This window comes from Lynx canadensis, chromosome B3 (genome assembly GCF_007474595.2).
Source record: "Lynx canadensis isolate LIC74 chromosome B3, mLynCan4.pri.v2, whole genome shotgun sequence".
Taxonomy (NCBI): Eukaryota; Metazoa; Chordata; class Mammalia; order Carnivora; family Felidae; genus Lynx; species Lynx canadensis.
Genome location: NC_044308.2, coordinates 121,796,126 through 121,818,400, shown reverse-complemented (window position 1 = coordinate 121,818,400; position 22,275 = coordinate 121,796,126). Strand labels below are relative to the sequence as shown.

Sequence of the window (22,275 nt, the reverse complement as noted above, 5' to 3'; positions counted from 1 at the left end):
CGGGCTGGAGGGGCGGTCAGAACATGGCAAACTAGAGGGAGGTTCTCTCTCTTTCCCCCCTTGGCTGGAATGAGGTGAAAGAGGATGGTTTCAGAGAAGCAGAAGCCCACTCGCAGGGCTGGGCTGGGCACAGCAAGCTGCTGGCCCTGGCACTCACTGCTTCGTCATTCTGGAGTCCTGGAAGGTGACAAAGATCAGGTCCAGGCGCTTCAGCCGAACGCGGTTGAACTCAGCGTTGAACTCATCAGTCAGCTGCTCCTCCAGCTCACTGTAATATTGTTCTGCATCTACCTGGGGTGAGATTTGGCCCTCAGAGCTGGGGAAGCCAGAGCTCCAGGAAGACCTCACCTGGGCATTGGCCTCTTTCCACTTGAGTGGTGGGCCTGAGGCCTTAGTTCCGTTCCCAACCCCCTTCAAAGCCTGGCAAAGAGCTCAGGATCCCAGTGGGCTCCAAGATCCCAACTTGAGAACAGGGAGAGGCTGTGACTCTGAAATTAGCTCCTTGCTCTTAGATCTGGGGAAGGTAAGGCACACCTGGGGGTTAGGGGGTGCTTTTGGACTTGGGCTGGACTCTAAAGGAGCGTTAGAATGTGTCTGCGGCATTTTTGGAGAAGAGGGATGATTCTTTTTCTGGACTGGCTAGAGTTCGGTCCTACCCTGTGGCCTCCTCCTAGCCACGGTGGTTGGGTAAGAAGATGGAGCCCAGTGCCTTCAAATGTTTCAGTCCTAGCCCTTTGAGAGCCTAAGGCCTGGCACCCTACAGCAGTCTACTGTGTTCTCTCTGGTCCTCCCATCCAAGACTAGAAGTGGGCATGAGCAAGCCTCCCTGGATCACCCAAGAAAGGCTTCAGCTCCTCTACATTCTCAACAGGGAGGCAGGAGGGAGGAGGAGGGAAAAGAAGGGAGGAGCTGGGTGCCACAGCACCAGAGCAGATCTGAATGGGGCCCAAGGGTCCAGAGCCCTGGACAGAGCTGGAGACCCAGTGCCCCAGCCCCTCCTCTGCTGTGTCCCCTGATGCCCGGGCCAGGTACCTCTTTGAAGCAGGTCCAGCACTTGCAGAAGCACAGGTGGGAACAGGGGTGGATCTTGATCATCACCTTCCCATTCTTCTTGGCCTTGGCAGTGTAGTAGAGCCGGCCCCGCATCGCATGGCGCCTGTTGGCCGGTGGGCAGTGGGAGGAAGGATCTTGTGGCTGGGGACCAGCAGAGCCACATCCTCCCCTTGTACCCCCACCCCAGATCCAGACAGACCCTGCTGCAGACTCACCTCTGATCATCCAAATCGATCAGGGTCCTGACGTCATAGCAGAAGTGGACTCTGGTCACCACGCATCCTGGATAGGCCTCACTGTAGCCACAGACATGGATGCTGAACTAGCCTGTGGTGCTGGGAATATGCCATCCTCCCCACACTATCCGCCCCCTAGAACTATAGCCCACAGAGCTGAGTGGCTCAGCTGTCTGTGGTCCCTGGTTCTTGGATGGGAGACCCCATTACTCGCTCCTAAGGTCAAATTTCAGAGTTGATCCCTGGTCATCTAAGATTTGCCACATCCTTCCCATATGGTCCAGAATAGAGCCAGGTGGGGACAGAGCTAGAAATCGCTGCCCACGAGAAATAATTATCTCCTGGGGCTAGGACCTTGGGTCACGAAAGACGCTCCAAGATGACCTGCTCTAGATAACTGGTCCAGGAGCTTGCCAGGCATTTGGTTGGAGCAGCAAGGGAAGGGAAATTTACACCCACCATGCGCATGCCATGCGGGAAATCCCTTGACTTCAGAAAGTCTGCTCTGGCCACAGGGCCTCCCCCTTTCTGGAAAGCTAATCCTGAGCCAAGCCCAGGATGAGCTATCACCTGGGGTGTCTCTCTCGCTCCACCATCCTATGCCAGCTTACTACCCACATGAAGAATCAGACAAGGTTACCGGGAAGAGGCAATCCACGCTTCAGTCCATTTGACCGACTTACTGAAAATGCTTAATGATGATTTCTGGGTCTTGGATGTCCGTGGGGACATAGGTGATCATTAGTGTCCTGGTGACCTAAGTGGGGAAGGCAAATGGAGAGAGAAGAGTGTGTTTACACAGGACTCCTGGATGTCTGGGTCTTTGGTGGCCCAGAACTGTCTGGAACAGGCTTGCTACTCAACCAGGCTGCCCTCTTGCTGGGGAAGCTCAGTGCCAGCTTCCCTGGCCTGTGTCCCCAAGGTCAGCAGGCTGTGGGCTGCGGGAAGCTGCAGGCAGGCATGCCACGCCTCTGTTATTCTCCGTGATCCTGATCCAGAATAACTGCCAACGAAAGCTGAGGTCAAGGGAGAAAGAGGCAGAAGCTGTCAACAGGGAGGGCCGGGGAGGGAGCCTGGAGCTCCGGGACTGGCAGGGGCTGCTCCCGCTCCTGGCTGACGGCACGGCCTCACCCTGCCATCACTCTGGCCTCCCTGCACCTCTGCTGTGCCACGGGATGTCGCGAGAAGTCAGTGGGGCCGTCTCCAACATTACACTGGGCAGGGGGTTAGGAGGTGAGCTAGACTCTGGGGAGGTGATGGGGAAGCCCTTCAAATGTCTTCCTGACCCATCCCCTCAGGGTGACAGTGAGCTGCAAGAGACAGGAGTCTCAGCAGATGCTTCTGGTGACGAAAAGGAAAGCTGATGTAGCTGAGTCCACACGGCTCAGGGGTGCCCAAGCCACTAGGCCTGCAGGCCAAAGCATTCAGAATAACCTTTCAGGGGTATGTGGATTTGCGATCTGGGGTGGGGTAGAGCACATCAGTCCTTCAAGATGGATGGCGTCAAGGGAGCTGGTCCTACTCCACCAGAGCCAAGGGTGTTAGTCTTCATGGATCCCCTTCCCTGCCACAGTCTGGACGGCTCGCACACCCTTTCCCTTGCTGGGCTGGTGCAGGTGCAGGTGCGGGTGTGGGTGAGGGTGAGGGTGAGGGTGAGGGTGTGGGCGAGGGTGGGTGTGCTGGTGTGGGTGAGGGTGCGGGTGCAGGTGAGGGTGGGGGTGCGGGTGAGGGTGAGGTTGAGGGTGGGGGTGAGGGTGAGGGTGGGGGTGAGGGTGAGGGTGGGGGTGAGGGTGAGGGCGAGGGTGTGGGTGTGGGTGAGTGTGCGGGTGAGGGTTGGGGTACAGGTGGGGGTGAGGGTTGTGGTGCGGGTGCAGGCGAGGGTGGGGGTGCGGGTGTGGGTGAGGGTGCGGGTGAGGGTGTGGGTGAGGGTTGTCGGGTGGGTGAGGGTGAGGGTTGGGGTGAGGGTGAGGGTGCTGGTGCAGGCGAGGGTGGGGGTGTGGGTGTGGGTGAGGGTGAGGGTCGGGGTGTGGGCGAGGGTGGAGGTGAGGGTGCGCGTGAGGGTTGTGGTGCGGGTGCAGGCGAGGGTGGGTGTGCTGGTGTGGGTGAGGGTGCGGGTGCAGGTGGGGGTGTGGGTGAGGGTTGGGGTGCAGGTGGGGGTGAGGATTGTGGTGCAGGTGAGGGTGGGGGTGCGGGTGAGGATGTGGGCGAGGGTGGGTGTGCTGGTGTGGGTGAGGGTGCGGGTGCAGGTGAGGGTGGGGGTGTGGGTGAGGGTGTGGGCGAGGGTGGGTGTGCTGGTGTGGGTGAGGGTGCGGGTGCAGGTGAGGGTGGGGGTGTGGGTGAGGGTGTGGGCGAGGGTGGGTGTGCTGGTGTGGGTGAGGGTGCGGGTGCAGGTGGGGGTGAGGGTGAGGTTGAGGTTGAGGGTGGGGGTGAGGGTCGGGGTGTGGGCGAGGGTGGAAGTGAGGGTGCGCGTGAGGGTTGTGGTGCGGGTGCAGGTGAGGGTGGGTATGCTGGTGTGGGTGAGGGTGGGGGTGTGGGTGAGGGTGGGGGTGCTGGTACAGGCGAGGGTGGGGGTGTGGTCGAGGATGGGGGTGAGGGTTGAGGCAAGGGTGGGGGTGGGACTGCGGGTGAGGGTGTGGGTGAGGGTTGGGGTGCGGGTGGCGGTGGGGGTGCGGGTGAGGGTGCGGGTGCGGGTGAGGGTGTGAGTGAGGGTGAGTGTGCAGGTCGGGGTGCGGGTGGGGGTGCGGGTGAGGGTGAGTGTGCAGGTGGGGGTGCGGGTGGGGGTGTGGGCAAGGATGGGGGTGAGGGTTGGGGCGAGGGTGGGGGTGAGGGTGAGGGTTGGGTGTGGGTGAGGGTGAGGGTGGGGGTGGGGCTGCGGGTAAGGGTGTGGGTGAGGGTTGGGGTGCGGGTGGTGGTGGGGGTGCGAGTGAGGGCAAGGGTGCGAGTGAGGGTGAGTGTGCAGGTGGGGGTGCCGGTGAGGGTGAGGGTGCGGGTTGGGTGCAGCTCAGGCGGGCAGGGCTGAGGGCCCACCTGCCGCCCTTGGGCCTCATGTCTACACCCTCAGGGCAGCTGTGCACTTCAAGCGCCTGGACTGCCAGTAGCAGGAGCAGGTGTGAAGCGTCAGGGCCCCAGTTCAGGCTCCACTGCTGATGGATGGGGAGTTGGTGGGAAGGTGCCCGACTGCCCCCCACCCCACTCAGGTTAGGAAAACTCGGGGGGGGGGCATGTTCTGCCTGATCCCCAGGCTGCCCAAAGTGCCCGTTCCTTAATGGCTGCCTCTTATCTGCATCTTCTTCTCCCTCCCACTCCCCCCCACCCAGCCCAGTGGTTTTTCCTAGAATCACCTTCAAAACAGGCGAGTGCTGTGCTATTCCTTATCGCAGTGCCTGCTTGGGAGGATACTGGGCCAGGACCTGGGGTCTCTGACCTCAGAGACTGTGGAAGGGCAAGGAACTTGGGCATTCCCCAGCAGGGGGCACTGAACACTGAGGATGGGAGCCCCCCTGCTGGCCCAGGGGTTCGTTAATCCTTTAGTCTGTGGATGGTGGGGGTCCGGGGGTCTTTGAAGAGGGGCCAGGCAGCGGGGTGTAGCGGGAGGAGGCACCTGGGACAGCTGTTTGCCAGCTGGCTTGGCAGAGTTTCAGTGGTTTACCACCCAGGACAGCTGTGCTAGGGGCCAGGTGCTGATTCACCGGGCTAAGAGCAGGAGGCTTGCGCCGCTCAGGTGAGACTGCCCCCTACAGGTGTGCAGAACGTGCCCGTGTGGGGTGCCTCTGCAGGCTGGCAGTGGGACGGTCCAGCTGGGGAGGGCTCTGGCTGGCAGGGAGTAGTTCCGGGAGTCCATTTCGCTTACTCACCTTATGGCTCTTCTTGGGCACAAACCCTAAACAGTGATGGGTCATGAAGACGAAGTTAATGACGAAATAGAGGAAGGAGAAGCAGCTATGCAGCCACAGGACCTTACTTCTGCCAAGAACAAGACACAGGAGGGGTGAGACCATCCTCTCCCACCCCATCCGGTTCTCCCCTGGGCCACCCTCTGGTGCATCCAGACACTGGGGCACCTTGGAAGGGGACGGCCATGGTAAGAAGCGGGTGCCCCATGTGGGCTGCTGAAGGCTAACGTTTGTTGAGTGCTTCCTATATGGCAGACCCAGGCTGGGACTAGATGCTTTATGTACATTTCTCACTAGACCCTAACACCATACGAGGGTGGTACTGTGACTATCTTCATTTGATCAGAGTGGCAGGTGGCCTGCCCGAGGTCACTTCTAGCCGGGGCAGCCCTGGCAGAGGAAGCGCTTTGACTCCTCACCACTGTGCTGTGCTGCTGGCGGCCGCAGCTCAGGCTCCCATGGCTGCCCAGCAGCCCAGGCGGAGGGGTCATCTGACCTCTGTGGCGAGGGACAGGGGGTCACACTCGCGTCCAGAGGGAGGAGGGCCCGGCGGGTTTGCTCTGCCTCTATGGGGTAGGAAGGGCGGTGGCACGCGGGCTTTGGGCTCAGATGATGCTGTCCCGGGGCATCTGGCCAAGCTGACTGTTCAGAAATAGGGCCCACCTTATTTGGTGCGGTCTGAGGAGAGAAAAGCTGTGTCGCTTCAAAATATCTCCTCGCCACTCATCCCAGTGCCTGACGTTTCACGTAACATCCCCCTCCAGCTAGGTGTCTCAATCTTCCTTTCCTGAGAGCCGGCAAGTTTATACGGTCTCTAAAGAACATTCCTGCTTTCTGCCAATACGGATTTATGGATTTTGAAGGGTCTTTCCTGCCCTATTAAAATTAACATCTTGGGGGCGTCTGGGTGGCTCAGTCCGCTAAGCTTCCGACTTCAGCTCAGGTCATGACCTCGTGGCCCGAGAGTTCGAGCTCCATGTTGGGCCCTGTGCTGACAGCTCAGAGCCTGGAGCCCGCTTCGGATTCTGTGTCTCCCTGTCTCTCTGCCCCTCCCACTCATGATCTGTCTGTCTCAAAAATAAACCAACATTAAAAAAATTTTTTTAATAAAAATAAAAATTGACATCTTGTTGGGAAGGTGTAGGCACCGCACCCCCACCGTGGCTGGCCGGGGAGAAGGTGGTGAATTCTGCTCTGGTGTCGGCAGCACCGGGGGAGGAGATGGCTGGAAGGGGTGCTAAGAGGATGCCACAGCCCCATTCTGCTGATTTGGGAGTTTGATGGATTGCAGGGTGCGGGGGCAGAGGGGCCGGGGTGGGGCAGGAGCGTGTGAACCCCCTCTCACACCTGAGGCTTCGGCTTTGTCAGGAAGTCAGCCACACCTGGCCGAGACACCCTGGGGGCCTGTTTTCTCAGCAAGGACCGGCAGGGCCACATCTGGCTCAGTATAAGTTGATCTGATCAGGTTGGCTGCTGTTGAAATCCACGAATCACGTCCAACAGTTCTTTCTCCACCACAGACTAGACTAGTAATAAAGCTCAGGGTGGCGGTGCATTGCCCCAGACCCAGGGTCAGCTAATGGCACAGGTGGGGCATAAACTCAGGTCATGTGGTTCCTCAGTCCCCCTGCTGTGGGAATCAGGTCTACACTTTATTCGGTTATATGAGGGTTAACTTGCTCTATTTTGTGAGCAGGAAATAATACCTCAAGCCTCTGCTTGCTACAGGGTCTTTGCCACTTGGGGGCTGGACATATTAAACAAACAGGACCATCTTTCCAAGTCTTCAGGAGTGGCCAGTTTGGGTAGTTCTACCTACTACAGATGTGGGGACACTGAGGCAGCAGGAGTCCTGCCCCCCTAAGAGAATGCAACTTCTGGCATCCTACTCAGTGCATGGGTCCCAAGGAAACCAGGCCTTTCTTAGCAGCAGAGCAGTGCCCATGTTTTTGACCCACAAGTTGGACCTTCTCTCCCCACCAATAACCCTGAGCCAGTAGAATGGGAGGTAAGACGATCAGGTACCTACTCTATGGAGACATTGACAATGGTGGTCCGACCGAAGTGACTATTCCAATCTGAAAGAGAAGAAAGTGACTGATCTCAAAGCTGGTTCCTTGATTGAGTGAGTGTGGGAGCTGCTTGCGTTCGAGGTTCCCAAATGATGCCTGGGGTCTAGAGATGCCTGCCCACATCCTCCCCTCCCCTCTTGTTCCCCAGAACTTGCCCCCACCTCCCCACAAAACCAGAAGAGGCCTCTTCTTCTTCCCGAGACTGCTGGTTGGGGCTCTACAGCCAGGTCTTGACGAGGCATCCCCAGTGCCCAACTGGATCAAGCAGACACCAGTAAATGCTTATTGAAGGAGCCCAGGGCCCCAGCACGAGTGGAGGGAAGAAATCAGTAACACTGTTACCCCTGGCAACAATCACAAGAATGTCACATTACCTCCTTTCGACAGAGTAAAGCCTTCTGGCAAAATGTATTAGTTTGTCAGTTTGGACATCTCTGGGTATTATGAAATGCGTCCAGAAATCTTGCGTTGATATACTATACATATCTATGTTACATGTAATATAACGTATCATTGCCAACACACAAGCTCTTAGGAAGGGAATCTGGAAAGACAGAAGTTACTGTGGCAGTGGTATCTCGTGGCACATTGTGTGCTACCTTGAATTAACTGAGGTCTGCCTCTGGCTGAGGAGAAACAGACGCCTGAGGAATCAGGGTACCACTGGCTGCCACATGGGCACTTAAGGTGCTAAGTACACCACTTAGTTGTACAGCCTTCGGCTCCGTCCATCTTCACATTTCTAAGTGAAATACTGGCTGTTATTCACCGGACACTCACTACGTGCCAGGCTCTGGCATCGTCTCCCGATCCCCATGACAGCTGAGGATCTGAGGCCTGGAGGGATTGATGTGCTTAATATAATAAGAAGTCATTTGCTAGATCGAGCAAAGGTATTTTCTGGGAAGCAGACGCAGGCCAAGTCTACACCCACAATGTCATTCTGTCAAAAGGACCCTCTTATAACGAGTGTGGCTAGACTTCTTATCAGACCAATTTTACACTTCCAGTGCTATGTCTGTCACAGAGGGGATGGGGAGAGATCAAGTTCAGGGATCTTTGCGGTAGGTCACATGCCATAAAAAGGCCTCTGCAAAGACCTGGCAAGATGTAGGGTGGGGCTGCAGGTAAACATTCAGCTCCAGACTGAATTACTACTGTGTGTCTGCCATGGGCCAGGTCCTGGGCCACACTTGTGATGAAGGACGCCCCAGGTCCAGTCTCCACATGGGAGGACAGAAGTTTGGGTTGTCCTAAGGTCACATAACTAGTTTCGAGATGTGGACTTAAATTTTAGATTTCTAGACTACCAAGACCCAAGCTCTGCCCCGCCTACCAGGCCGCCCGTTAGGTCGAGTGGCCCAGGCGCAGGGTGCGTTGAGCTCCACCTACCCAGAACGGTTCCAGTGTAGTTGATGGGCAAGATGATGCCCAAGGAGGGGATGCAGAGGATAAGCACAAAGATGATGAGATGATACTGGAACATGATGTAGATGCGGGCATCGTCTCCACACTTGCTAATTAGATCCTCGTTCCTGGAAGAGACACACAGACAAGGACACGCCTCAGGAGCCAGCGTGGCCACAGCTTAGGTCGGAGGGAGGTAGAGAAAAGGAAGAGAAGATTATCAACCTACCCCCAAGTTTTCTTTTCTTTTCTTTTTTTTTTTTTTTTTTTTTTAGAAATATCACCCTTCATCTCAAAGCCTCTGTTATGCCTCAAATGTATTTCACTGAATTTCACAGGCATATCGAAGGCAGAAGTTATGTTACAGACACTCACTCGGGAATCCAGAAGCACTTTTGAAATCAAGCATTCATTCCATCTTTTATTGCTTCTTCATACATTTTGAGTGCTTGCCATGGTGCGTGCACCAGACAAACCACCAGCGAGATCAAGATGCATCCTATTTTTTAAAAAGTTGTTTCTTTTAATGTGTCAGTTAAAAAGGAATTCTTAAAACCACAAAGAGATATCACTCCATACTGCCAGATTGACCAAAGCTAGAAAGTCAGACAATACCAAGTCTTGGCAAGGGTATGGGGGCACTGGGAGCTCTCCCACATTCATGGGTACGTCTCCGGCAGAGCCACTTTGGAAAGCAGTTGGTATTATCTAAGGAAATTGAATGTATGCACAGCCTATGACCTAGTAACTCCAGGTCTAGTATTAACACATGCACATATCAAGAGACATGTATAAGAATCTCATAGACGCCTTGTTTATAACAGCCTCAAACAACCTAAACGTCTACCGAGGGTGGAAATGGACACAAGAATTGTGAGATAATGTATGTATATACATGATATATATATATGTATATATATATATGTACATATATACGTATATATATAATGATATATATATATATATAAAACACTGTATATATAACGAAATACTATACAGAGATAAAAATGAATGACCATAGCTGAACCTCACAAACACAATGTTGAGTGAAAGATCCAGGGACAAACAGTACATATTGTATGGTTTCGTATACAAAGTTCAAAAATAAGCAATATAGAACTATGGAGTTAGAAGTCAGGATACTCTCCCTTTGGAGAGGAGGAAGTGATGGAGTGTTGGCAATGTTCCAGTTCTTGATCTGCTTTGCTGTAATTGAGCTGGACATTTATTTTTTGTGGACTTTTCCATGTGTGTGTTATACTTCAATAAAAAATTTAAAAGTATGGGGCGCCTGGATGGCTCAGTCGGTTGAGTGTCTGACTCTTGATTTCAGTTCAAGTCATGATCCCAGGGTTGTGGGATTCAGCCACACATGGGACCCTGCACTGAACATAGAGCTTGCTTAAGATTCTGTCTCCTTCTCCCTCTGCCCCTCTCTCCTGCTCATGCGCTCTCTCTCTCAAGAAAAAGAAAGAAAGAAAGAAAGAAAGAAAGAAAGAAAGAAAGAAAGAAAGAAAGAAAAGTGAAATTTTATTATAGAAATTTTTGGGGGTGCCTTGGGTGGCTCAGTTGGTTGAGCTTGCAACTTTGGCTCAGGTCAAGATCTCACGGTTTGTGAGTTCAAGCCCCACATCAGGCTGTTCTGACAGCTCAGAGCCTGGAGCCTTCTTCAAATTCTGGGTCTCCCTCTCTCTGCTCCTTCCCCACTTGCACTCTGTCTCTCTCTCAAAAATAAATAAACATTAAAATAATTTTTAAAAAAAGAAATCTTGGGAAATACAAAGGAGAAGAAAATCATTCCTGCAGAATCTCATCCAACCCAAGATAATGACTATTAAGCATCTTGGCTAATCTCCTTTAGTTTTTTGTTGTTGTGCTTGTTTAACTTAGTGACTATAGCATAAACAGCATTTGATGTCTTGCCCAGAATTCTCAGCATGGCAGTCAAGATCCCAGCTGATCCTTCTGGCCCAACCATTTAGCCTCTCTCTTGCCGTGTATCCTTGCTTCTAGCCACACTAGACGGACCATTGCTGGATGCTCCCTGCCCATCTCTGCCCCAAACCTTCACTCATGTAGTCCTTTATTTGTGATGGGTCCTGCACTTGGCATAGAGTGGAAATTCTCCCCATCCTTCAAGGCCTAGCTCAAAGCTTGCTTCTCCTGCACGCCCTAGCTGGAATTAATTTCTTGTCCCCCAAATACCCCCTGCACAGCAATGATAACTTTCCCATTATGAATTATATACAGTGAGTCTTGTTAACCTTTGCCTCTCCAACTAGATTCCGTGGGCTTTGTACACTGGGACTCTGGCTTCCTTGTCCCTGATCAGTAAATGTATTAAGCTGCCGTCTAGACACTGTTCTCAAAGGGTGCGGGATGCATAATACAATGCCCAGCCTTCCTCCTTCCCCGGACGATGAGTTCCCCATGGAGGAACCTTTGGGTGGAGTAGGGTGGGGGGGGTGGGGAGGATTCTCACCCGGAAACACACACTACTGTGCACACTGACCTCCCACTGACCCGCAGGTCTGGGTATGCACACATGAATAGCTGTATACATGGATTTGCACCAACATAGTGACGTGCCTCTTTTATTTCATATTCACATGTGCACCACAGAGATGCGTACTGCATGAAGTTTTAAGTTTTACACGTACGCTACTCTCTTGCAACACTTCCCCCTGCCCCCATATATACCCGCTGATGGGTCAGCAGACAACAGAAAACCCAGAAAGTCAGCTGTCCAAGACCGAGGGTGTGGTCAGCTCAGGCCGGCCTATGTACCCCAGGTTTCCCTCCCTCTTCCCCATGTAAAGAGCTGGCTAATGTGCCATTCTGCCCTGGCCCATCCTTCAGGAACTTGCTAAGCCCAGGCACCCACAGCCAGCTCGTATGGCTTCCCAGGGTAACCAGCTCCAAGTGTTCAGACACGTTATTGATTATTTAAACATGTTTTAAATCGGCAAATCTTGCGGAAAGGAAAAAAGTAAATTCCCTTGAAACTGTGGACAAGGGTTGCCTCTCTGCAGGAGGCCTGGAGGTGGCTACCAGGTCTCTCTTAATGAAAATATATTTAATGTGAGCTTGTGCATGTTTTAAAACTTACCCAAGCAAACCCAGAGAAGGTGCCAAGAAATAAAATGTTTCCCCTCCACTCCCCCTACATGTGGCTAAGATCCCTGAACCACACACACAAACTAGCTGTATCACTTCTGGATACTAGGAACTCTGATGGATGATGAAGACAGCCTGGGAGGCAAGGCCACGGGGACTCCCCCATCAGTGGGGTTGGAGCTCAAACACCAGAGGCCAGTGGTCCTAAGCCCAGCTCAGGATTCCCAGGGCCCAGTCAGGGTGCCTCGTGCCCCCTTCAGCAGGTCTGGAGGAAGGGGGGGGTGCCCTGAGGTGGCCCAAGGGGGTGGGATGGGGTCTTGGAAAAATGTGTGAATGCTCCCAGCCAGGGCCTGACTGGTGGGTGTGGAGGCCCACGCAAGAGGAAGTTCTATGAACCTTTGCCAAAAAAGCAAATTAGCAGGCCCATTCAGGCCCCTTGCTGCAGGTGGCCTTTGAGGGGCAGTGAGACTGTACCCTAAGGCAGGCATCACCAGGCAAGAAAGGACCCTGGAGGAGGGCTTTGAAAGGTGGACAGGGCAGGACAGACGGGGGATATTTAGGGAGCACCCAGGAATGTACAGGGCTCTGAGGTGGAGGCAGAGCCGTGTGCACAGGCATGAGTGTGTGTGCACACACATACACACAGTGGGGACAGAGAGTTCTGGTAAGCGCTCAGCTGAAGCCGGGCAGAGTCAGGAGGGTGCAGTCAAAATCATGAAGCATGGGGTAATTAGGAGAAAACAGGTGACTTGGGGTCTTTCTCCTTGCCAAGTGGGGTCTGGCCCTAAAGAGATCCAGAAGGCAAGCGGACAAGGGGCTGTCCCTCTGTAATCAGTGCTGAGGCAAGAGGAAGTATGCCCTTCTGCCTGGTATTTTCTTTTCCATTTCAATACGATGAATGGTGTTCACAGAAAGAAAGCAAATAGCTATGCAAGAAGAATTTCTTTTTCCTAGTGTGGGATCCATAAAAGCATTTTTATAAGCATGAGAAAATGGTCCTTTCCTGAGGGCTGTGGGCTGTGCCCAGGTCCCATTTCACCCACTGTGACCCAGAAAGCGTCCCCTGCCTGGGCAGGGCTGAGGCAGTCAGTGGGGAGTGGGGAAAAGGGTCCAGAACGCAGGCCGGCTGGGGCCCAGACCTGCAGGGCAGCACGCCCCACCCCCATCACCACCCAAATATAGCAGCTGCTATCACAAGCTGGGAAAGTTCAGGCACTTACTTCATGGTGATGGTGTTGAAGAACCAGGAATAGAAGCCCTGGGGAAAAAGGAGAGAACATGTGAGAAAATCCAGGCCCAGGCCTGCCCTCCTCAGCTGTGGGAACCTGGGAAACATGAGGCAGCGTCAGCAAGGGGCCTCCTTCCAGGCAAGAGATGGCAGCAAGAAGGGCATGGGTCCTGGAAGGAAGTGGGCTCCATCTGGAATCAGTGGTGACTGTCCAGGGAGAGGTCTCCCCGGAAGTGAGCTATGAGTTCACATTCCTGCCATGTGGCATCCTGTTACAGGAAATGGGGGCTTAGTGGGTCTTGGACCGGAGGGAGAGAAGGGACCGTTTGTAGAGTGGACGTTGGCTACTTTCTGTCTGTCCCTCATCGCTTCTGCCTGGGAAGTGCCCCCCCTCCCCCATTGCATGTGGCCCGGTGGGCTGTCCGTCAAGCAGGGGTCCGCCACCAGTGGTCAGCTGATCAACGGGAACATGATGCAAGTGGGGCCGATCAAAATTCTCTTAGAGGGATTGAGAGGGGCGTTGGGAGAGAGGGTCTCTCCCCATCTGAGCTCCTGCACCTTGGTGAACACCATGGAGCCTGCAGTGGCTTTGGTGTCATCTTCGATGCTACAGGCAGGAGCTTGTCTGAGGAAAAAAAAAAAAAAAGCCTGGAGAGAGGATCCTGGTAGCATCACAGGACTTGGATCAAGTTGTACCCAAAGAAGCCACTTCTCTCTGGATTTCCCCACACTCTAGCCACGTGTTACCTTTTTTTTTTTTTTTTTTAAACACTAGTTTGAGATGGGTTTCTTCTCCTACATCTGAGAGTCCTACTGGGGCGCCTGGGTGGCTCAGTCGGTTAAGCGTCCGACTTCGGCTCAGGTCATGATCTCATGGTTCGTGGGTTCAAGCCCCGCCTTGGGCTCTGTGCTGACAGCTCAGAGCCTGGAGCCTGCTTTGGATTCTGTGTCTCTGTCTCTTTGCCCCTCCCCCACTTGTTCTCTCTCTCTCTCTCTCTCTCTCTCTCTCAAAAATAAATAAACAAACTTGAAGAGTCCTGTTGATTATGCCTTTATCTCAAGGTCTTGCTGTCTGGGGTTTCTGGGTGGTGGGGAAAGGCAGCCTCAGCCGTGGAGGTGATGGGGGGGCCTAGAAAGGAAGTCTGCTTGGGGAGAGTGTGCATGATGATGGGCTGGGGCCCATGGCCCTAAAAGTGGCCAGATCTGATAGCTGGTGAAGTTGCCCTGGTGCGTGATTCCTTCCAGGATACTCTAGGGTTTAGGAAAATCTTGGAAAAGGTTTAACTCTTGATTGGCCCCATTTGATCACAAGTACGTGAGTGAAACAGGCAGCCTGCCTGGCTGACATTCCCCTGCGCCACGCTGATTGGGGAAGGGTATTTCCCAAAAGGAAGTGATAGGAAAACAGAAGGAAGTTCCTCGCTCCATTCAGTATAAGACCCACCAAGTACCCTTCCCTGTATGGGGTTGCCTGATGGTCAGACATCCACCTTAGGGGGGACCGTGTCCTCAGTTATGTCTTGAAGAACTAAAATACAGATGCCCAGTATGGGTCACAGCAATGAAGGGGACTAGCACGCTGGTGGCATTGATTGTGAAAGTCCCCAGGGAAGTCGTGAGTTGCTAAACAGGAGTTGGGCTGAGAGTCTGAACTCCACTCTCCGCATCGGAGAGTTTTTCGCACCACCACCTATGGGCAAACAGGGGTGTGTTTTATTTAGTGGGTGAGGAGGTTTGTTGTGCACAGCGAGGGACACACCTTCCTGGGAGTCACTTCCACCCCTTCTATGGCAGGTGCAAAGGTGTATACCCCACATGGCACGTACAAGTCCTGGAATTCACACAGGACAGGACTGTCCTTGAGAGGGCAGAGGTCGTGAGAAGAAGTGTGGCCTATGTGCCTGTAGAAACTGCACAGACGTAGATGCGTGAGCGAGCATGTGTGCAGTATCTCTCTTCTCTCACGGACGACAGGCCCACACATGCGGATGTGCTCCCCTGGGTTTACACTGCAGCTAGGGAAGGCGCAAACCATTCACAAGACAGAGCACCTGAACAGCAGGCCTGAGAAGCAGATGCCGCCTCTCCTCCTGTCCCATCCCTGCAGGAAATGGCCACAAGGTCCTAGGAACCAGCTCAGCTGACAAGACTGAGTGACAGTGGTCAGTTCATCGCACCTCGCTTGGTGGCCCCAAGCTCCTCACTCCCACCACATGGGGTAATGACCCGTTTGCTTTACCCACGCCACTCGGCCTGGCTGAGGCCCCAGCATCCTGGCCGGGGCATCCACGGGCCACCTCACCAGACTCTCTCCCTGCCTGTCTCATTTCTACCTCTGCAGTTTGACTACCTCACTGCTGCTGTAATGATTCCTCAGATTATTTTTAAATAAATGATCTTTTTGCCATTGTACAACAACAACAACAACAACAAAAAACCCCAACCAAAGCAATGCTTCTGAAAATAAACCTGAGAGTCAACCTTGTAAGGTAGGCGTGACTGTCCCTGTTCTATAGAGGAATTCTAAGGGACAAATTTGTCTGAGGCTCTCCACACAGCTTGGGGCAGATCCTGGCAGATAAGGGGACAAGGTCTCTTGGAGGGATGATAATGGAAGGAATATGGTTTTACTCACTGCCTCCAACAAACACAAATCAGATGCTAATTACATGGCAGGTTGGCCTGGCTGGGGGTGGGGGTGGGGGGACAGTGGTGGGCAAGCCCAGGTCAGCACCTGCTCTTGCTGGGGGAGCAGAGACCCTGGACCGATCTGGTAGATGAGGGACTGTTACGGACTGAGTTAAGAGCTCTGAAGAAAAGCAATGCGTGTAAAACCAAAGATCTGGACCCACAAGGCAGGGATGGGGCTCCTGGGGAAGTGGTGTTTGGGCTGAAATCTGAACAAAGGGTGAGTGTGTTAACCTGAGGGGGGGGGCACCGGGGAGAGGGAGGGGGAAGGACAGGCCAAAGGCCCTGTGGAGGGAAGGAGGTGGCACTTTTAAGGATCTAAAAGGTGGCCACTGTGGCCAGGGATGGGGGAGTTGGGAGGCAAGGACAGATGAGGTGGAAAATGGGTGGGGCAGGACACAGGCGTGGACATATTGGTTAGAGGCCACCCTGCCTCATCCAACAAGAGGCTGATGGGGGCCTGGCCTGGGGGGTGGTGGGAGAGGTGGAGAGAAACAAGACTGGGAGGGTGACAGCAATACAACTTGGTAATGAACTGGCTGTACCTGGGGGCCTGGGCCAGACCCAGGGGGTGCACCTGGGTGGGTGGTGGGCAGAGTCTGAAACCAGGGATCTAGGAACAGGTGGGTGGAGGGATGTTGTGGCATGTTTTGGACATACTGAACTCCAAACGCCTTTACAATCTCCACGTGGAGATATTTTGAGGATCATTGGATAAATGTGTCTGGAACCCAGAGAGAGGGTTAGCTGGAGACAGAAATTTAGGAGGGTTCTGTGCAGAGGTGGCAGGCGAGGCTGGGAGTGTGGGTGACGTCGCCCAGCAGAGAGAGGAGGAGGTCTGGGACCAGCTGAGGGAAACCCCTGGGGTGGAGGAGCCTGCAGAGGGGATGGGGAGGAACAGAGGAGCGGCAGAAGAGAAACCCAGAGAGTGTGATGGCACAGAAGCGACTGCAAGTGCCTGTTCAAGAAGGGAAGGTAGTCTACAGGGCTGGATGTCTCTGAGAGACCAGATGAGATGAGAACTCAGCAAAGCCCTTGGGATTTCATGGCCTGGGACAACCGATGGCTCATCTGGGTGGAACGGAGGGGTGGGAGCCACTCTGGAGGGGTGGAGGAGTAAGTGGGAGTGAGAAAGTGGGCAGCACAGGTGCAGAGGGAGACAGGCAGTGTGGGCCGTGGCAGGGAGGGCCCAAGATCGTCCCTGACACCACCTGGAACTCTCCAGCTCTGTGCCATGACTGTGTAGTGCCTTCCTTGCCGCTTTTTGAGTTCATGCACTTACCACCAATACGTGCATCTGTCTGGGTGTCTCTCATCCAGACAGAAAGTCCCATGAAGCAGGACTTGGTCCATTGAGTTCACTGCCCAGGTCCCAGACCAGCAGTGGCCCACAGCAGGTGTGCCACGGCAGCCAGCTAAGTGAATGAACAGGCTCGAGTGGAGCCCTGGCATCCGACAGGCAAGAGAAGGAAGACTGGGCTCCATCAAGCAGAGTTGGGAAGCGGGAGGTTGAGGGAGTCCCTGCCTGATGTCTGGACTCTCCTCTATGAAGTGGGAAGTGAGTCCTTGGCTCAGAGGCGGGGCTGGGGCAGGACCAGGACTGTGACGAGGGTTGGAGATTTGAGAAAAGCAGGAAATTTAGTTTTAGAAATTCCTTTAAGGGGGCATCTGGGTGGCTCAGTCGGTTAAGGGTCGGACTCTTGATTTCAGCTCAGGTCATGATTTCACGGTCATGAGATCGAGCCCCAAGTCAGGATCTGTGCTGAGTGTGGAGCCTGCTTAAGATTCTCTCTCCCTCTCTCTCTCCCCCTCCCCCGCTTGCACACTGTCTCTCATCCTCTAAAATAAATAAATAAATAAATACATACATAAATAAATAAATAAATAAATAAATAAATAAATCTCTTTAAAATACTGGAATTAACTAACTCTTATTTGGCATCCTAGGAGTTAGGAATGGTTAATATCCCCGTCTTTCTGATGGGGAAACAGGCTTGGCAAGGCTGAAGAGTGTGTCCCAGGTCACACTGCTAGGTTGAGTGCAGCTGGTTGCAAAGCCCCTGATCATGAGCGGGCTCCTTCCTGCACGTGGCAGAGCCAGGAACCCGCTGGGCCCAGGCCCACCCCAGCGCTCACCTTGTCCTTGTGTTCCATCTCCAGGGAAATATCCGAGGGAGATGTCTTCTCGCTCTGCTCCCCATAGATCAGTGAAGTCAAGCTGCCGGCCAGGAAGATCAGTGAGCAGGGAGGCGGAGAAGGAGAGAAAAGGCCTCGGCCACCCGCCTTGCTGTCTCTCCAGCTCCCAAGCCAAGAGCCGCCACACCCTCTTATACAGTACCAGACACATCTCAGCTCGTGTGCTGAGCACACAGCTCTGGGTACAGATAGTAATCACCCCTGTTGCCAGGTGCCCAACGTATCTGGGGAGTCACGCGATCCAGAAAGTCTGAGATCTGAGAAAAAAGTGGGCTTGTGCCCAGAGATGACTGCCCCCACTAAGTTCCCTTCTTTTGAGGAGGGCCAGAGCCGGGCAGGAGTGGGTGACGGCATGACACCTACTGTATCCTGGTTGTGGCCTTACCTCCCCCAAGGGAGCAAGCAGCTGGCTCGCCCTGACCCCCGGCCTCTCCTCACCTGTCATTGTGAATGAGCAGAGCCAGGCGCCCATAGTCCCACGCAGCTTTCCGGAGGAAGGAATAAACCAAAATGATGACCTATAGGCCGGGAAAGGGAATGTGGGAATACGTCTCCTGCTCGGCTGGTGTCTGAAACTCCGTGGGGGAGATCCCGTCCCTCAGGTTCCCAGGGGCTTCCCGGGCTCTCCAACAAGTGGCCAGCTATGTTAGGGTAGAGGCCATGCCTTTCTAAACTCTGGATCCCCAGTGCCCAGCAGCTTCCCAGCAGAGTGGATTCTCAGAGTTTGCAGAGTGAAGGCATCGGTGTCATGTTTAGAACGATGCAACAAGAACATTCCTTGAAGAAATCAGCAAGAGGAAAGAGAAGGGAGGCCCGAGGGCACTGGCCGGGTAGGTCCCTGGACAGTGGCGCATGGAAGGGAATCTTAGGAATTCTGCCTGTTCCTGCAGTTCCCTCTTCCCCGGGCTGCCCTGGGCATGACTGACATTCAGGGAGTCCCCACCACTGTGGCTGATGTCCGTCTGGAGAGCTGAGGCCCCTGCTGTATCACCTGTGACAGTGTGACGGTCCGCCCCTCTGAGGCCTCACTGCCTACCGTGGGGCACAGGACTTACCACCCACAAGATGACGTTGAGGAACAGCACAGTGGGGATTCCCCCAAAGGGCTGCCCCTGCAGGACGGTGCTCTGAGAATTGAAGCAGTTGTGTGCTGTCATGTTCTGTGTCTCTTTCACCATATTCAGGTTGCCCTGCACGGCAGCCATCCTGGGATCTTCCTGGTGACAGAGGGGTGCTCAGGTCAGACACAAGGAATCCCTCTCACTCTGCAAATGCAGAAGGCTGATGGGGAGTTGGGGGGAGGTAGGTGCACTGAGTACCCATCAGACCCAGTGTCCATTGCCAGCCTGTAGCAGGTCAAGGCAGGGAGGCTCAGCCCTGAAAGGGCATAGAGCCCTACCCGGGAGGAGCACAGCTGCCTTAAACCCAGGGCCGTGATGGCAGAAGAGCCCAGGTCCCAGATCCCCTGGAAGAGATTTTATTTTGTACCACTCGCTCCCTTTACCAAGAGTTGTGAGATGCACATCCAAATGGATCTTCCTATTTCTACCTTTGTGAAACTTTTCTTGTATATAAATGAACAAACTTCACAGAGGTGGGTAGGACCCCAGAGTGGAAATATTCGGTTTGGAGAGCAGAACTGCATTCATGGGAAGCCTGTGCAGATAGGGTCTAACATCTTATGATTCTCTGATCCAGTTTCCAGGAAAGGAAGTTTCCTAAAACTAAATGAGGTAAAGCTATAGAGTGCCCTGCACATAGCAGTGACTCAGTAAACGTTACTGTCTTCAGGTCGAACTTGAACCAGGGAGATCAGCACCTGCCCAGAGCCTGAGCCAAGCCAGTGAGCCTGAGCATTTTGGTGAGACTCAAATGTAGGGCTCATGGTCATGGGCATCAATAGGTCTCCAGACTCAGAAAAGAGCAGGAAGCACAGATGAAAACTGGAAGTGACTGGTAGCTGCTTAAATTTATCTGCAAAGTGTTCTGGTTTTAAAAGATCATTCAGGGGCACCTGGCTGGTTCAGTAGCTAGAGCATGTGACTCTTAATCTCAGGGTTGCGAGTTCAAGCCCCATGTTGGGCATGGAGCCTATTAAAAAAAAAAAAGAATAGCTAAGATTTCAGGGCGCCTGGGTGGCTCAGTTGGTTGGGCGTCCAACTCTTTTTGTTTTTAATTTTTTCTTAATGTTTATTTATTTTTGAAAGAGAGAGAGAACATGTGCAAGCTGGAAGGGCAGAAAGAGGAGGGGACAGAGGATCTGAAATGGGCTCCATGTTGACAACAGAGAGCCTGATGTGGGCTCGAACCTTGAGATCACGACCTGAGTCGAGGTCAGATGCTCAACTGACTGAACCACCAATGTGCCCTGGGCATCCAACCCTTGATTTCAGCTCAGGTCATAATCTCACATTTCATGAGATAGGGTCCTGCGTTGGCCTCTATGCTGACAGCACGGAGCCTGCTTGGGATTCTCTCTCTTTCCCTCTCTCTCTACCCCTCCCCGATCCGAGCTCTCTCTCTCTCAAAATAACTAAACATTACAAAAAAAAAATCATTCATTTTGTCTCCAGACCTTGTCTCATCCTAGAAACTCTTCACTCCCATTCAAGAAAAGTAGGCTCATTCATCATTCATTCATTCATTCATTCAACAAGTATTTAGTGAACAACTGCCTTGTGCCAGACTAATGCTGGTGATGCAATAGTGAATAGGCAAAATAAAACAAAAAAACCCTCTCTCATTGGATCCTGGTGGGGAGAGGCAGCGCAGGGGTGACGGTGGGTCAGAAGGGCAAAGAGGGTGACTGGGAAGACCTCACTGGGAAGATGACATTTGGACAAAGACTTGCAGAGGGAGCAAACCACATGGCAGGCACAGCAGAAGGTCTGGGGGCACAAGCTTGCCTGGAGCCTCCAAGAAGAGCAAACAGGCCTATGTGGCTGGACAGGGGAGAGTGAAGGGGGTGAAGCTTGGACAGGGGAGAGTGAGGGGGGTGAAGCTTGAGCCAAGGAGTGACATGAAATGACTTATGTATTAAAGGCATCACTCTGACCCTTGGTTTGAGCATAAATGGGAGCGGGGCAAGCCGAGAAGTAAACACAGAGAGGTCAGTTAGGAGGAAATTACAGCAATCCAGGCAAGAGGTAACAAGCCTGGGATGGAAGGGGAGGAGGCGGTGAGAAGCAGTCAGATTTTGGAAGTATTCTGAAGCTGAAGCCAGCATGTGCTGATACAATGGGTGCTGGGGGCAGGGTGTAAAAGAGAGGAGTCCAGGGTGACCCTGAGGTTTTGGGGCCGAAGAGCAGAAGTGCCTTTATTGGGTGGGACAGACCAGGAGTGGGGGGAGGGGTCAGGAGCTGGGTGCTGGACATGCTAAGTGGAGATGCCAGGCGGGTGGCTGGACACGTGAGCCCGCAGCTCAGAGGAGAGTCAGGAGACATAACTGTGAGAGTCACCAGCAGACAGGTGACTGTTGGAGGCATAGGACTGGGTCACCGAAGGCGTGAGCTCAGAGTGAGGCTCAAGGTCTGAGTCTGTGCAGGGTGAGGCCCCAACACGGGGAGGTGAGGCAGATGAGGAGGAAACGAGAAAGGGACTAGAAGAGGGGCCAGAGAGGAAGGAGGAATAGCAGGAGTGGGTGGCATCCTGGAAGCTAAATAAAATGTTTCTAGAAGGGAGGGATCGGCTTCTGACAACTGAGAACCAGCCATAGTTGAAGCAACGTGGAGGTTTAGTCGGTGGCCAGACTAGAACAGGTGCGAGAGAGAATGGTGGCCGGAGAATTGGAGCCGGTGGGCATGAACGATTCCTTTGAACAGGAATGAGAGTTTGGAGGTGGTTAGGACGGGAGAGGCAGCAGCACAAGAAAAGTAGGCTCATTCGTTATTCATTCATTCATTCATTCATTCAACAAGTATTTAGTGAACAACTGCCTTGTGCCAGACTAATGCTGGTGACGCAATAGTGAATAGGCAAAACAAAACAAAACAAAACAAAAACCGGTGCAGCAGCACGGAATGCTGGTGGGAACGGGCCAGTGGGAACTTAAAGGCTGGCGATACGGGGGAGAGAGGGCAATGCCGACGCAATGCGAGGATGTGGGAAGGGCCGGCAACCGGTGCACAAGTGCAGACGTTGGTCTTGGCCGAGAGCTGGGTACTGACCCACGGCAGCAGGAGGGAGGCAGGCGCACAGGTGGAGCTCGCGGGTGCGCCCACCCAAGGCTTCTATTTTCTCAGATGCAGGGGGAACAAGTCTCAAGGTTGCTGAGCGACGCAGGTGGTGGGCAGATGTGGGATGTTTGAGGACAGGACGCAAGGCAGAAATAGAAGTCTAGAGAAGTGGTGGAGTGAATGCATTATGAGAACATGGTGGGACTGTCG

The 22,275-nt window shown here is 53.6% G+C and overlaps 1 protein-coding gene across 2 annotated transcripts in view; it reads right to left on the bottom strand.

Moving 5' to 3' along the window:
- TMEM63C (transmembrane protein 63C) overlaps nucleotides 1–22,275 on the bottom strand; it is a 68,501-nt gene that overhangs the window by 15,301 nt on the left and 30,925 nt on the right. For both annotated transcript variants that reach the window (XM_030319659.1, XM_030319661.1), the window contains exons 3-13: nucleotides 18,946–19,107; nucleotides 18,329–18,408; nucleotides 17,831–17,912; nucleotides 12,999–13,036; nucleotides 8,647–8,789; nucleotides 7,212–7,260; nucleotides 5,144–5,252; nucleotides 1,973–2,046; nucleotides 1,269–1,349; nucleotides 1,033–1,156; nucleotides 158–291 (exon numbers count right to left, since the gene is read on the bottom strand). In XM_030319659.1, coding sequence (XP_030175519.1) covers nucleotides 158–291; nucleotides 1,033–1,156; nucleotides 1,269–1,349; nucleotides 1,973–2,046; nucleotides 5,144–5,252; nucleotides 7,212–7,260; nucleotides 8,647–8,789; nucleotides 12,999–13,036; nucleotides 17,831–17,912; nucleotides 18,329–18,408; nucleotides 18,946–19,095 — 1,064 coding nt within the window. In that variant the 5' untranslated portion in view covers nucleotides 19,096–19,107. The remainder of the gene's footprint in view (nucleotides 1–157; nucleotides 292–1,032; nucleotides 1,157–1,268; nucleotides 1,350–1,972; nucleotides 2,047–5,143; nucleotides 5,253–7,211; nucleotides 7,261–8,646; nucleotides 8,790–12,998; nucleotides 13,037–17,830; nucleotides 17,913–18,328; nucleotides 18,409–18,945; nucleotides 19,108–22,275) is intronic.